Source organism: Puma concolor, chromosome A1 (genome assembly GCF_028749965.1).
Source record: "Puma concolor isolate L17-30 chromosome A1, mPumCon1.1.hap2, whole genome shotgun sequence".
Taxonomy (NCBI): Eukaryota; Metazoa; Chordata; class Mammalia; order Carnivora; family Felidae; genus Puma; species Puma concolor.
The window spans coordinates 240,974,384-240,989,759 of NC_141667.1; the positions used below are offsets into that span (position 1 = coordinate 240,974,384).

General features: G+C 51.7%; 1 protein-coding gene and 1 long non-coding RNA gene across 2 annotated transcripts in view; both read left to right on the plus strand.

Moving 5' to 3' along the window:
- The window catches only part of CRYL1 (crystallin lambda 1), a 130,864-nt gene extending 118,124 nt beyond the window's left edge, over window positions 1-12,740 (plus strand). Inside the window, exons 6-8 of the mRNA XM_025924970.2 lie at window positions 4,746-4,851; window positions 11,748-11,854; window positions 12,234-12,740. Of these exons, the coding sequence (XP_025780755.1) occupies window positions 4,746-4,851; window positions 11,748-11,854; window positions 12,234-12,347 (327 nt within the window). The 3' untranslated portion in view covers window positions 12,348-12,740. The remainder of the gene's footprint in view (window positions 1-4,745; window positions 4,852-11,747; window positions 11,855-12,233) is intronic.
- LOC147584906 (uncharacterized) lies at window positions 4,858-10,620 on the plus strand. The gene is made up of 3 exons (XR_015254360.1): window positions 4,858-6,325; window positions 6,358-6,432; window positions 6,662-10,620. It is a non-coding gene; the product is annotated as an uncharacterized LOC147584906 (long non-coding RNA).
- Window positions 12,741-15,376: the final 2,636 nt, after the last annotated feature.

Genomic DNA, 15,376 nt, shown 5'->3' on the forward strand with positions numbered 1-15,376 from the left:
GATCCTGCCTGATGCGTCCCCAAAACTTGTACTTACAGTTTGTATCATGGTATCTTGCGTTTTCTTTCTTTCTTTTTTAAAAAAAAATTTTTTTAATGTTTATTTTTTTGGGAGAGAGACAGAGACAGAGTGTGAGCAGGGGAGGGGCAGAGAGAGAGAGAGGGAGACACAGAGTCCGCAGCAGGCTCCGGGCTCTGAGCTGTAGGCACAGAGCCCGACGCGGGGCTCAAACTCACGAACCGTGAGATCGTGACCTGAGCCGAAGTCAGACGCTTAACTGACTGAGCCCCCCAGGTGCTCCTGTGGTTTAATTTTAGAGAGAGAGAGAGGAAAAGAGCAAGCGGGGGGGCGGGGGGGGGGAGGGGGAGAAGGGGAGAGAGAGAATCCCAAGCAGGCTCCACACTCAGCTCAGAGCTGGACACGGGGCTCGGTCCCATGATCCTGAGATCATGACCTGAGCCGAAATCAAGAATCAGACGCTCAACAGGTTGAGCCCCCCAGGTGCCCGCAAACCAGATTTTAAACTAACAGGGGTCTAGTGTTCGTTGCTCTGTATGAGTTTTTGGAATCTTTCAACCACTCGGGGCTTTTCTTTGTCCGTGTGACTTGAGAATTTCGCCACAGAATGGGGGAAGTGCTGATGTCTGTACTGACGAATGTTCGTTGAGGCACAGGCACGCCGGAGTGGGGCAGGCTTTCACTCTTCAAACGGGCGTGCAGCTTACCACCTGTTCCCAAGGAACTGATTGTCAGCTCAGTATGACCAACTCAAGCACCTCTTTCTGCCACTGTGATTATCAGTTGTAATTATTTTTAATTTTTTTTTTCAACGTTTTTAGTTATTTTTGGGACAGAGAGAGACAGAGCATGAACGGGGGAGGGGCAGAGAGAGAGGGAGACACAGAATCAGAAACAGGCTCCAGGCTCCGAGCCACCAGCCCAGAGCCCGACGCAGGGCTCGAACTCACGGACCGCGAGATCGTGACCTGGCTGAAGTCGGACGCTTAACCGACTGCGCCACCCAGGCGCCCCATCAGTTGTAATTATTATGGAGAATATTAGCATCAAGACCACAGATGTCACTAAGGACCCGGGTGGAGTGGAGCTTAACCACAAAATTAAGCGCTCTGAGCCGCAAAATGCCCTCATGTGAACCTTTGGCTCAGTGCTGAGTGCAGCTGCATGACTACTTAGGACCATTTGTTTTCTCTGCATTTGGCTTCTGGGTAAAGACTCAAACTTAGAGAATCTACCTCAGAAAATCCAGATGGGGCAGAGAGAAGGATTGAGGAAGAGAAGATATTAAAAGTCTTTCCCTTGGGGCGCCTGGGTGGCGCAGTCGGTTAAGCGTCCGACTTCAGCCAGGTCACGATCTCGCGGTCCGTGAGTTCGAGCCCCGCGTCAGGCTCTGGGCTGATGGCTCGGAGCCTGGAGCCTGTTTCCGATTCTGTGTCTCCCTCTCTCTCTGCCCCTCCCCCGTTCATGCTCTGTCTCTCTCTGTCCCAAAAATAAATAAACGTTGAAAAAAAAAAAAAAATTAAAAAAAAAAAAAAAAGTCTTTCCCTCTTCCCATTTGTTCAACTAATGAAGAGTAACTGATAAGACACAGATGGTCATTTTGGGGAACATTTGGGAATTGGAGGAGAGTGTGGCTGCCCCCGCCCCCCGTGTGGTACCATAGTGTGGAGAGTCCTTCTAAGGCTTTATTTAGTCGGAGTCACTGTTAGCTCACATACTTACAGATCAAAAATGACTACTCGTGGGTGGCTCACTTTTGGGGTATTTTGAAGCCCTCCAGAAGTCAGCTGAACACAGTATTTAGAGGAAGACAGCGGGGGCGAAGAGCATTGCAAGTGGCAGGTAGCGTCCATATTTGCATCCTTTACAGTCTGAGTGCTGTAGGGACACAGCGCTCCTTGTCCCTTGACAAGCACTCCTTGAGGCTGGTCGGGATGCTGACCTGGACCCCGAGGGAGGGCGAAGGAGAGTCTGCAGAGCTCTCGCCTGGCTGCCCTTCACAGCATTCCTGAGCTCACAGGGTGCAGGAATGCTACAGCAAATGCTTTTAGGCAGCCTGGAGAGGGGACCCAAAGCCACCCTTCCGGCCCTGAGAGCTGGGTGAGGAGGGAGAGAAAGGCGGGGGAGTCCTTTCAACAATTCGGTTTCTTGGCAGTTCTGGACATTACTCTGGACCTTTTGTGTAGCATTGCCTCCTTGTTGCTGCCCCCTCCCCACTTGAAAGCTTTGCTACCAGAGCGAAGAGGGGTAAAACTTGTTGGCATTTGAGTAAACTGAATCAGTTAATTTGGTCTCCTTAGCGGTCCAGCTGAACATTTGGTAGGATGATTTCAAACGGATAGGAAACCTGGGGAGACAGCGGGATAGCCCAGCAGACTAGCAGCGCCTTGCACGGGTGACACCATCAAGTGTTGGAGAGGTTGCCGAGAGCGACGGGGACCCACATACACTGCCGGAGGCAGTGAGCCTGGTTACAACCCCCCTGGAAAGCACCTAGCATCACCCAGTCGAGTCGAAGCTCTGCGTGCCATAGGACAGCCGCTCTCCTCTTGGATGCGTGCCCCACGGGCCGGGAACAAGAATGTTCCCAAATATTTGTGAGCAGTAGGTTGGATTAGTAAACTGTGATTTTATATGTCAACAGGGGAGGCCAGACCGCAGCTGCACACAACACAGGTAAAGCTCAACACGGGTAAAGTGGAGTGAAGGAAGCAAGCCACAAACGAATGCACAGCGTGAGTCCGTTTTGAAGAGGAAGATAGGCAAAAAGCAAACTCTGCTTCAGGAACATAAACATACGTGGCAAATCTTAAAAGTAGAGAAATAGTTACTACAAAAGTCTGGATGTTTGCCTCCAGGAGGGAGGGAGGAGGGCGCAGCCAGGAAGACCAGCATGGCGGTGTTGGCGGGTGGGGGCGAGGTGTGCTTTGTAATTCTTCTCTAAACCACGTGTGTAGGTTCATGCACATCTTTGTTTGTTTACCCACCCCCCCCCCCCCACACACACACTAAATTAGATGGAAAGCAGTTCTTTCAAACAGAGTTTCTCAGGCATGCCTAAATGGTACTTGCCCGTCGTGGGTGGCTCTCTTTGGTTCTTTGGCCCCAGCCCCTTTCTGGTCCCTTTCCCAACACCGCCGTGGTGGTCCAAGCACCCCCAGGGACCTGAGACACCGGTGTTTTCTCCCTCAGCAGCTGATGCAGTGATGGAGGTAGAGGAAACAAATCTGCTTCCTCGCTCAACCTTGTGGGTGACTCTGAAGTCTGGAAAGTAGCGATGTTGCAGAGTCCCTGGAGGAGGAGGAGGAGGGACAGCAGGGGCGGGCTCTAGCCTCCAGTTCCTGAGTGGGGAGAGCCTAGCCCAGACCTCCCGGGGCTGCCTAGAGGCCAAACAAGCCTCCTCCTTGGCCAGAGGGCCTGGTGAAGCCCTGTGATGAAAGCTTTCCTCTGCCACAGGGACAGCCTCTCAACAGGACAACAGACAGTCCTTCCAAGGGAAGGACAGGATTTGCTCCAGAGCAAAAGAGGTGGGGTAGGGTGGGCCACTTGTGTGAGCCTGTTCCTGGGGGCCGGGTGGGTGCACGTGCCTGGTGTGCCTCTGGGGGTGTGGGCAGAACTGCGATTTCCACAGCAGAGCGCTCCGTCCTCCCCTCCGGCTGGGGACTGGGGGCCAGCAAGGCTGCCCAGGGAAGAGGTGTGAGCCATGCAGGCGCACTCGGTGGCTTCTTAACGGAAGGTAGACGTGGCCTAGCTGTGAGGCAGGAGCATCTGTCTTCACTGTGCTCTGTGTGAAACCGGTCAGGAAAAAGGAACTCGAGACTTCACAGTAATTCTAGCAGTCTGACCCCAGCAAAGACCAGGGGGAAATCTGATGGCCTTCCCCCTCCCCCTCCCCCCACCCCACCCCCATCTGCCTTCTGACAGCTGAATTGCCCAAGGTGAAGATATCCTCGGATGGAGACTCAACTGGCCGTGGCCTCCTGGATCACGCACGCATGTGCTTATGCGTCTCTGCTCATTCCAAAAGCCGTGAGAGGTCGAGGCTGTGCAAAGAAAGGCCAAGTAACGCAGATGGCCAATCTGACGTCTGACCTGAACACATGAGAGCTTGCCTCTTGCTTTGCAGTCCACATTTGCAGAAGATTCCAGGGCCCCACCTTGCAAACAGCACTGGTTCTAAGCTGCATTTCATCAAAGGATGTCATTTTTATGAACTCATTAAAAGCTGGACAGGGCTGGGCTTGCGGGCGGGCAAAGCTTGGAGGATGACTCTTCAGTTCTTTTGATGGCTCCGGTCTTAGCGTCCAGATCTCAGGCTAATATGTAGAAGGTCCTTTCTTGTGCTTTCCCACCAATGCCCTGCTCTTACTTCTCTCCCTTCCCTTCACCCGGTCCCCCTTCTCCAAAGCTGCGAGTGACACATAGCTTTTAGGGAAGGGAACGGAAGACAGTGGAGATTGACACATAAGATGGGAGCTTGATTGCAGCTCTGGAAAAAGCGAGTTGGTATTTGACCCTCTCACAAAATATTCTCTTTTCAGGATCTGTTTATATGTTACAGTTTTGTCACGCAAAACCTGTGAAACACATGTAGAATGAAAATACTATTCTGGAGCTTTGGAGAGTATTTTGGGATTGTGCTCCAAAGGAGTCAGCTTGAAAGTGATGGCAAGAACGTTGTTTCTCCAGAGGACTCATCTGTGTGCTGCCCCATTTTCTCCATTTAGGAAGGAATAGTGTCTCCGAGCGACCTTGACCTTGTCATGTCAGATGGCCTGGGCATGCGGTACGCGTTCATCGGACCCCTAGAAACTATGCATCTCAATGCAGAAGGTACGCTTTGCTTCCGTAGGGGCTAAGATGGGAGTTCTGTGCTGTTTAGTGTTCTTAGGGGTTTTGTAAACAGTACAGTTTTGCCTTTTTGTTTTTAAACAACTGGATAGAAACAGTATCATATGAAGGAGACGGCGGCCAGCCCTGGTAATTCACAGACGGGGGCTGCGACAGGTCGTAGTGTCCTGAGATGTCAGTCCACATGGAATCCATGAACCCCAGGGCTCTGCGCGGCAGAGGGCACTCAGGCGGGAAGGAAGAGAAAGACAGATGCGTGTGGTCATGGAGACTTTGCCACGTTACCCAGAAAGTTGTGTTCTCCTGAGAAAGACGATGCGGCTGTTTACAGAGGCAAGGAGAACAGATAGGGAAATGCCGTACGTCTCTCCTGCCTAAACCTGAGCAACTTCCAAGTGTGACATTTGGAGCTGGAGGTTTCCCGCGCCAGGAGGCTGGGAAGCCAGCGGGGAGGCGCCTCTGCAGGGGAGGGGTCTGCGCTGGGCACGGGCCGTGCTCGGGCCAGGCCAGTCACCCCGACTTCAGAAGCCGACTGAAGCCGACTTCAGAGGGTCTGGGGAAGTAGGGCCGAGCCCACGATCTAGCGACTCTAACAGGAAGATAGATTGAGAAAGGTGAGAAGCTTCCAAGAATGAAACTGTCAGCCACACTTCAAGTGAATCAGACACAAGACGCCATTCGGAAAACAAGCACTGAAACCTACACTAGACTGAAACAAAATAAGTTTAAAATGCTATGAATAAAAATCTAGGCAAATATCACCTAAATGTCATCAGTACCTGCTATCTCTTAGTGTTGAAATTACAGGTAACTTTTATTACCTCTTTGCCTTTCTGTGTTGTTACAGTTTTCATAATTATTGCCATGTTATTTTAATTTTTATATTATACCTGTAAAACGTATGTAGGGAGAGAAAGGGAGTGTTGTATTTAGCTCCAACGGTCCACACTTAATTGAAATACTGAGAAACTGGAACTTATCCAGAAGAAGAAGGTGAGCGGAGAAGTGTGTGTGTACGCGCGTGGGTGTCTTTTGTGGGCGTGGACGTGGCAGACAGACGGGTTTGGGCTCAGCACATGGCAGGAAGTTTCTAGTTCCTGCGGCTGACGTTGAGGGAGAGGGCCATGCTGCGCACGGTGAATAGAGCAGTTGGGGCTGGTTGGCCACCTGGCAGGATGTTTAGATACCGAGCAGAGATGCCTGTAATGAAGCTGGAAATCAGGAGTCTGTTTGACTGAGATTTTGTGATTCCACAATGTTTTGGTAACGCTTCAGTTTTCACCACCGTAATTGACGAAGTATGACTTCCGGTGAATACGTTGGGGCAGTTTCGCCAGACGTAATCTTGCAGGCGCGCCTACGGTGCCTTGCGGGTCGTGGAGATGGGGTTCAATACCCGACTTGACTCTTCCTTAAATGAGCGTGGCTGAGAGCCGCTGCAGGAACAGGGAACTCTGTCCTAGCACGAGCATCTTACTTTTGTGGCAGGAGGACAGTTGAACACAGGAGGATAATGTAAAGAAAGAGGCCTCTTTCTTTAAAAGTGAAACGAGGGCCGCCTGGGTGGCTCAGTCGGTTAGGCGTCCGACTTCAGCTCAGGTCACAATCTCACGGTCCGTGAGTTCGAGCCCCGCGTCCGGCTCTGGGCTGATGATGGCCTGGAGCCTGCTTCCGATTCTGTGTCTCCCTCTCTCTCTGACCCTCCCCCGTTCATGCTCTGTCTCTCTCTGCCTCAAAAATAAATAAACGTTAAAAAAAGGAAAAAAAAAAAAGTGAAACAAGGGTTTTGAAGTATCATTAAAATAAAGTCTGGGAGACTTTCAAATGCTTTTTCGGCCGGCACCTTAAAGGTGGCAAACGTATTTAAACACTTGGCATGCATATCAACACGGCTTGATAACTGCCATGTTTTTCTCTGTAATTTTCTTTTCTTCAGAATAATAAGATAACTCAGGTATCATGAGAAATCAATAGGGAGACAGCTGAGAACAGCTCTGACTCTCAGACAAATAGAAACAGAAGCCAATGAAACCAGAAACTCCAGAACCAAATAGTGTGGCAGACAGGAAGGAGGCCCGTAACAATTTTTCAAACAAAGCAGATATGATAAGAAAACCTAATTGGCTTAATATGATAATGGTGGACGGATGTAGTTTTCAACTTCAGAGCATTCCAAAGACCAGAGTTAGAGTGTTATAAGATCTGGCTTGTAACCGATGGAAATGTTCATTATTCTTCATAGTGTCATCCAGAATATATCAAGATTGGGCGGAGAGGGTTCTTTTTTTCTGATGTCGTTTTCCTAAAGCCAGCATCTCAGGTTAAGGCTAGTTATTAGTCTCAAAGCTACAGTTTATCTAGAAGTGGTAGAAGTATTTTAGGATTTGTCTTTAATAGCACTTAAAAAACAGGAGGCCAGCTTGCCTACTTTGCCTTTTGGCTGAATTTTAAAAGCCACCCTCAGCAAGGACAGACTCTGAAGAGGGGGTCTGGTCAGTGGAGCCAGTCGGCCTGGGTTCCTACCTGATTTCTCAGCTAACTAGCCTAGGGGCACCTGGGTGGCTCAGTCAGTTAAGCATCAGCTCAGGTCATGATCTCACGGTCTGTGAGTTCGAGCCCCGAGCCAGGCTCTGTGCTGACAGCTCGGAGCCTGGAGCTGGCTTCGGATTCTGTGTCTCCCTCTCTCTCTGCCCTTCCCCGCTAAGCACTCTGACAGTCCCTCTCTCTCAAAAATTAAACAAAACAAAACACCATTAAGCTAACCAGCCTCTTGCAAGCGAGTACCCCCCCCCCCCCCCATCAAATGGGCCTGGCAGCAGGGACTCCTTTCAAGGGTGCTGTGAGGATGAAGCCAGATGGAAATGTTTGTCTCGATGGCTGACACAGATGAGGTCCCTTAATCAGTATTCTGTTCATTCGGTGTCTTGTCTGGTTTTTTAATTCACTACTCTTCCAGTTTTTTTTTTCCCCTTTTTTAACTCTCCCCAAAAGATTCACAAGTGCATGGGGAAGAAATACAGAATGAATACAGATTAGGGCATTTTTGCAATAGAATAGTGACATCTCCAGACTTCAACCGTTTGGATGGTTTCTTTGCTAAGCTTTCAGACTACTGGGTCAGCGAGGAGAACTGCCCGTTTGATACCTCTAGCAGCTTTTTGGGCGCCTCATGACTTTACTTCTACCTGGAGAATGACTGAGAATCGGCAGGCCCCGGAAATCACCTCCAGTTGAAGCCAGTGTTTACCATCCTGCCTTGTAAAATTTCCTCCTGTGTAGAGATGCTTGTCTTTTTTTTTAATTTATTTTTTTTTTAATTGAGGCGCTTACTTGCTGGGCTTGGCTCATTTACACAGGGCTGTTAGTTTCAGTGAAACAGGTGAACTGCTGGAGCTGGGACCTTGTGGAGTTAAGGGGCCCCAGGTAGGTTTCTGTCTCCACCCGCCTCCCTGACCTCAGGTGAGGTCTCACTCAGGTGGGAGTTAGATAATGTTGCTCTGTGCTTTGGGGCCTTTTTGATCTTCCTTAATAAGTTCTGTGAAACGCTGCCTCTTAAAAGCAGGTGAATTCACGTAGGTGTGGGTTCATACGTCGGTGCGGGTTCATACGCTGTGTGGAAACCAGACTCCTCTGGTGAGGGTAGCGGTCAGGGCTCTCCAAGAAACTGAACACCCAGAGCCCGTCTCAGGAGCTGCCGCCGCGGGTGACAGTAGGACCGTGTGCCTGCTGGCTGTTGCATAAACGCAAACAGAGGAAGGCGCTCTCTTTCTCCACCCACCTTGGCTTATGTTGAAGGTTCAAGAAAGCACATTGTCTCGCCCTCGTGGGCTCACAGCTGAAGAATTCCAACTTAGAAAGCAGCAAGCCACGCTGAATCTAATCTCATGAGAATCACGTCTTTCCCCCACTTTTTCTTATTCCATATAAGCATCTCTTAAGAAATCAGGTTCAAAATCCTCTAAAAAGCTAAGCTCGAGAGAGTTTTGGGAAGTGTATTGTTGAACAGGACAGAGGGCAAGGACGTGGAGGAGAGAAAATACAGGCGAAGGCCCGAGTTCGTAGTAACGTAAGGGAAGGCTGGACTAGAAGGACAGAAGGTGAAATGGTTTCTTTTCCTCCCCATTTCCAGTGAAATTAGTATTATGGGATAATTGCCACGCACCTCCTTTCATAGTGTAGAGAAGCCAAAGTTATTGGTGGAAATGGAGTAAAAACGCTCCTTTTAATACTTGCATAGTAGAAGAGGACAGATTGCAAATAACAGTAGCAATGATCAGTGTCCTGGGACGTTGCAGGTCGTGACTGTAAGTCACCACGAACTTGCATCTTGGGTAAGGGGGCGAGCCCTCCCAGCGGTGTCCAGCTTCTCTGCAGGTGGTGGGGGACGGTCTGCAGGCACGCGCCCTATTCGTTCCTTACCTTCACCACAAACAACGGGGCTGTTTGTCCCAAGAGCCCGAGGGCCTGTTACAGAAAGCATTTTTATATTAGTAAGAGTGAAATTTTCAGTGGTTTCCTGAACAGTACGGAGGAAGTTATGAATTGTGCGACAAGGATTTTTACTATCTTGTATCCTAGTTTGAAGAAATAAATGCCCTTTAAAACGACAGATTTTACAAAAGGGAGAGGGAAAAAAGTTCTAGAAAGCCCTTGGGAGACTAAAATGACTTCGCAGGGACAGGGAAAGGCGAACACTTATTCAGCAGATGTAAAGTGATCCAGAAGTGAGACACAGTATGTGCACAGGACCCTGTGGGTTACTGCTCACACAGGGTGGGGGGTGGAATTGGTCCCTGAGAGCCTCTGCTTTCATTCCAGGAGGGCAGTCCTCAGCTACAGGAATTTTTCCCGTTTTCTTCTCGTTTGGTATCTTTATACCTTGCTTGATCCTAGTGTCCCTGCCCCACCAAAAGGAACACACTGTATTCGCGTCTAGATTTTATCACCTTTAGTTCGAGTAAATAAGCAAATGGATAAAGTGAAGCAGATATTTAATTTTCAAAAGGAAATAAACGCACGGGTTGTTTTCTGTGTTCCAGAAATGCCATGCCATTCAAGATGGCTAGCCAGTGTAGGACATTTAGGAGCCTCCCTGAATCCCGACTGCCAAGTTATGCTACGTCAAAGGAAACAAAACTCCTTATTTTTATTCGAAACCCCTTATTTTGAAACGACAGTATCTACCACTTAATTATAGGTGCTAATGTCAGAAAAGTTGGTATGCTTGAAATGTGTACCCTTGAAAACGGTTTCCCTTCTAAGAGCAAATTGGGTTTAACTTTAGCACTCTGAAAGAGAAAGGAAACCATTTGAGCCAAGATGGACCCCCAGTGAATGGAGGCTTTCACGTCAGTGTAGCCGCACCCAAACCAGGCCCCAAAGAAGCTGTTAAGAGTGTTGGGCGGTGGTCATTTTTATTTGAACTTAATCAGACACACTTGTCGTGGCGTGGGTGGGAGCCACGCTCTGGGATCTCTGCAAAACCCACAGTTGCATCTGTTCCCTCGCTCTCTCTTTTCGCCTGACTCGCCGACCACGGAGTCTGGTTCTGGAAAATGTCGGACATGGGCCAGAGGCGGAATAGCAGGCGGCTCCGCGCCTGGCCTCGGCGGGGCCCGGGCCTGGGAGACGCCTCCCGGTGCACGTACCCGGGACCGGCCTGGGACCTGACGCGTGTCCCGGCGCACGCCCCCGCACCGGCCCGGCCGCAGGTGCCCGCGGGGCGGGGCGCGGGCCGAGCTGGCCGTTTGCCTGCAGCTCGCCGCCGGGCAGAGCGGGTCCCGGCAAGCCCGCCCGGTGTGGGGAGGCCGCGCAGCCTGCCTGGGGCTTCCTCCCGGGGCACCGCTGCCTCTCACAGGAAATAGCAGCTTCGGCCTCAGCCGGCCCGCGCTGCTTTCCCCTCTCCCCCTCCCCTCCGGGATAAGCCTCCTCTTCCTGGGTTTCTCCACCAGAATCCTAGGGTCCCGTCTTAGGCCCCGAGACCCAGGCTGCCCGAGGGCCCCGGAGCTGCGGGAGCAGGTGCAGAGCAGCGCCGCCAGGGGACAGATGCCGCCCCGGGCTCGGGGTGGCTGGGCCCCGGTCCACTGGCCGGAGCCGAAGCGGGTGCGCCCGCGGAGCCTGCCTCTCAGGTAAATGCAGCCTGTGCCTAGAACCCTCCACCTTGCAGACTCCCAGCAAAGTGGTAACTAGAACTCAGGGAGTAAGTGCGAGACGGGGGCGGATTTAGGGAGCTTTGACACCTTTGGTTCTTAGAAAATGAATTCGAGGGGCGCCTGGGGGGCCCAGTCGATTGAGCGTCCGACTTCGGCTCAGGTCAGGATCTCGCGGTCCGTGAGTTCGAGCCCCGCGTCGGGCTCTGGGCTGACAGCTCGGAGCCTGGAGCCTGCTTCTGATTCTGTGTCTCCCTCTCTCTCTGCCCCTCCCCCACTCACGCTCCGTCTCTCTCTGTCTCTCACTAATAGTAAATAAACGTCAAAAAATTTTTTGAAATGCATTCGAGCCATTCACAGAAGTAACCTTACAGACACATTGTTGGAGACCTTTTTGGTGAAAATAGAACTGAATGTGATATTCTACAAATCAGTGCAGGAACACAGGCCAACCCAAAAGTCCGTAAGAGGCGCTGACAGAGGCCCGAGGGTCCCGTCACTTTTCAGGATTTTAAGATCTGATGGAAAGCTTGAATAGTGACATCGGTGAGGACGCTCGTTCCCCGGGGCCAGCCGACTGCGGTGGGCGTCCCCCTGCACCTTTTCTTCATCCACAGGAGGAGAAGAACCTAAGCCTGAGCTAGGGTGAGACCCTCTGAGTAGATTTCTTCGTTGGGAGTTTTATAGTGTTCTTGCTGATATTGTGGGTTCTTGCTTTCGTGATTTCAGGTATGTTAAGCTACTGTGACAGATACAGTGAAGGCATGAAACGTGTCCTAAAGACTTTTGGACCCATTCCAGAGTTTTCCGGGGCCACTGTTGAAAAAGTTAACCAGGTACGTAGACCCCTTCTAGAGACTCGTGCAGGCCGAGGGGAAGCCCTGTGCCACAGGTGAGGTTTTATTTGTAGCCAGGCTTCGCCTTGGATCCTGGTGGTTCCTCACTCCTGACTTGGCGTCCACGGTCCTGTCGTGGTCACAGGAGACCTTAGAGCGGGGTGACCGATGAACTGGTGGCTCATCTGAATGGTCTCAGAGGAGCTGCAGGCCTCTGTGGATTTGGAAAGTTTATGTTAATTGAGGGGTTACTAAGCTGCTTTTGTTTTTAAGAGCAAATGCACAGTTTGAATAACTAGGAACAGTTACTCTCCTGGTACGTTAGTTCCTCTTCACGCTCTGGGATTTTTTGTCTTGTCCTTTCTTTTCCTATTCCCAGGCCATGTGTCTGAAGGTTCCCGCGGATCCGGAGCATTTAGCTGCCAGACGGCGGTGGAGGGACGAATGTCTGCAGAGACTCGCCAAGCTGAAAAGGCAGATGCCGTCCCAATAAGAGCTTCCTGTGAAGCCACCGGCCTTCCTTACCGGGAGTCCCATTCGGTGGAGTCACCAGCACCCAGCCCCACCACTCGGGACCAGTGGGGAGCCGGGCAGTCTTCGTGGAGGCCCGGGGCCTGGCCACAGCCGCGGGGCTGATCGTGTCCCCGCCTTGGGTTCCCAGCACACTGGGCCCGAGGGCTGGTCACTCCCGGCCACCTGGGCAAGCAAGGGAGCAAATCATCTGAGGATCTTCACCTTTTATTTTTAGCGTGATTCCGTATTTTAATCTGTAGCAAAGTATTTTCGTAATTATTGTCAAATCTGCTTCTGAGTACTCCGTGGCCCTGAGGCAACTGCCTTCATTTTGCTAATGCTTATTCTGAATAAAGGTTTTTGATTGCATAAAGACGTCTTTTTTCTTCCGGTCTTTCTGAGAAAGACCAGTGTTTGATTCCAAAATGATTGACTTATTTCATAGTGACCATGACGAGTGAGTAAGCACACACTTTGTTCTGGTCCCTTCGTCAGCCACTCAGTAAAAATCCACCATTTGGGGCCAGTGTTTCCCAAAGTGGATTCTACGGTGAGTGCCCTGGGGCTCTATGGTCAGACGTGTTTGGGAAACTCCTCCGACTGCCCCACCCTTGGGCACTCACAGGTCTACAGGAAACTAAAGTCTCCAAAATTCTGCAGTAAATACAGCTGTTTAACCCAACACCCCGTTATCCTCTTTGATGTGGAGTCTTGCTCTAGCACCCGTTCCCCAAATACCCTGGCAAATAGCAGTCCAAGTGCCCCCCACCCTGCATGAGGTCAGCCCATCACAAGAACTTGGATCACAGGATGCCACTGCAGGGCTCCCCGACAGCTGCCCGCCCAGTGACCCTCCAGCCTTTCAAATTCAGGTGACCAGCTTGCCAGCTTCGCCTGGGAAGTAGGGAGACACCTTTTCAAGGCTGTGGTGGTATTCGAACCAGCGTCCCCAGTCAGGAACCGTGTGGGAGTTGTTCTGGCTCGGGGTGCACAGACACCCGTCACATTCGTTTACGTTATAACGTCTTTTGAGCAGCCGTGAGGCTTCGGGCATCAGGCAGGTAGTATCTGCCTCGCAGAAGTTTACTGCGAGACAGCAAGATGCTAGAATGAAATAGGATAGGGCCCAGAGGATCATATACACAGGACATCGTAACTAATTGCCTCTCGCTGTACCCTAGAAGGCCTCGCAGGAGACAGCCTGTGGGCCCGGTCTTGAGTAGCAAGGAAGACTCAGCTGGCCTTCCTGGCAGAGGCGGCAGGGTGGAGAAGGGTGCCGGGTGCCCCAGGAAGGTGGGGTGGTTCCCTGCAGCCTGAAAGAGAGCTCTGGGGAGAGGAGCTGGGGCTGGGGCCGGATCCACATGGTAAAGAGTGCCGAGCTCAAAGCAACGTGTGGACCTCCCCTAAGGCAACACAGAGCCTAAGCGGTCTGTAGGTTCTGAGTGGCCCTGTCACATTGGGATTTCAGAAAGTCCCACCTGACAACAGAAGGGACTGAGCTGCAGGTGGGGCCTGTTGTGGGCTAGGCGGGGGCTGACAAGGCAGTGAATTCGGAAGGTCTCCTGGGGGTGGGACTGACGGTCATCAGTGATGCCCTGAGCAAGATGACACCAGACTTCCTGAGTCGTCCACTCTGGCGACTGTGCGGATTTTGATGCCGTTGTATAAGATGAGGAAATTAGGAAGGAGGGGCAGCAGATCTGAATGTTCCAGATACTGAACTTCACTGAAAAAGGGAATGTGGCAAGACACCTTCTTTCTCTTCATCTGATTAAGTTTTAGGTACTCCTCACACCCTGATGGCTCAACCCCTCACTCTGTGACCCGCTGGCAGGTTGTTTCATTGAGCAAGTCAAGCCCCTGCTTCCTCCTACAGCCTCTGGCTCCCACTCCTTTCCCTTCCACACACTCCACCGCCTCGTCTTCTCGGAATTGCTGCACTATTATCAGGGCCAGCCTGATTCCTTCTCTTATGAGCCCATGGAGGCCGCCATAGTCTCTGGACCCGGGTTCGGGATCCCTGCTAAGAAGATGACGTTGCTGGGGGATGTGGAGTGTCGGTGGATGTCATACACGGCCTGTTGGTTTCACGGCATCGATGGGCCCTCGCGATTTCAGATAAACGGACCCAGGGAGGCCGTCCAGCCTAATGGTGCGGGCCAGTACGAGGGAGCAAGGCCGGAGCTTCCTGGTGGTCCCCATGGTGGTTTGGGCGTGGAAGACACAAGTGGGGGCGGTGTGGGGGCACGTTCACGTATGTGTTTCAATTCTGTTTTCCCACGTGTGCTGTTCTTGGGACACGTGCAGCAGAGGTACACCCGGCCTAGGCCTGTAGCTGTCACAATGCGCAATGTACGCGAGGAGGGTCAACGCAAAAGACTGGTCGCGACGGCGTCGAGAGAGCCAGTGTGTCGATTCCCACGTGAGGGCTGAAAAAGTTACAATTTCCAAATTGAGAGCAGCGGAGAGCGTGCTTGCGGCCTGGAAGGAAGGCAGGAAGGCAGGCCTGGAAACCGCGGACGGAGCTAGGACTTGATCCGAAGGGGAACCGAAGGGACGACCCGGTATGTGAGCACAAGCCAAGCCCTCCGGCCTCTCAGGGAGACATTGTAGGACTTCCAAACGAGCAGCCTCTGCCCTTCAGTTTGTCGTCGTGGGGGCTGGCTTCCAAGAGGCTCGCTTGCTTTGGCGAGGTTGGCAAGTGCATAATTCAGGTACCAGTCTGCCCGTGAACGTCCTCTGAGACACCACATTCATTCGGTCGCCTCTGGTCTGTGACAGTCTCTCAGTCTGGCCTTGCTGTTCGTGACCACGATGGAGCCCTGGCCAGGTCTTCTGCACAATATCCCCAGTCCGGGTGTGCCTGGTGTTCTTGAGGTGAGACGGGTTGGGTTTTGGAAAGAATACCCCGGAGGTGAAGTGCTCTTCTCACATCCTGTCAGGGGCCACATGATAGCCACATGACGTCACTGGGGATGTTTGCTTTCATCGGCTGTGTTTGCCAGGTTT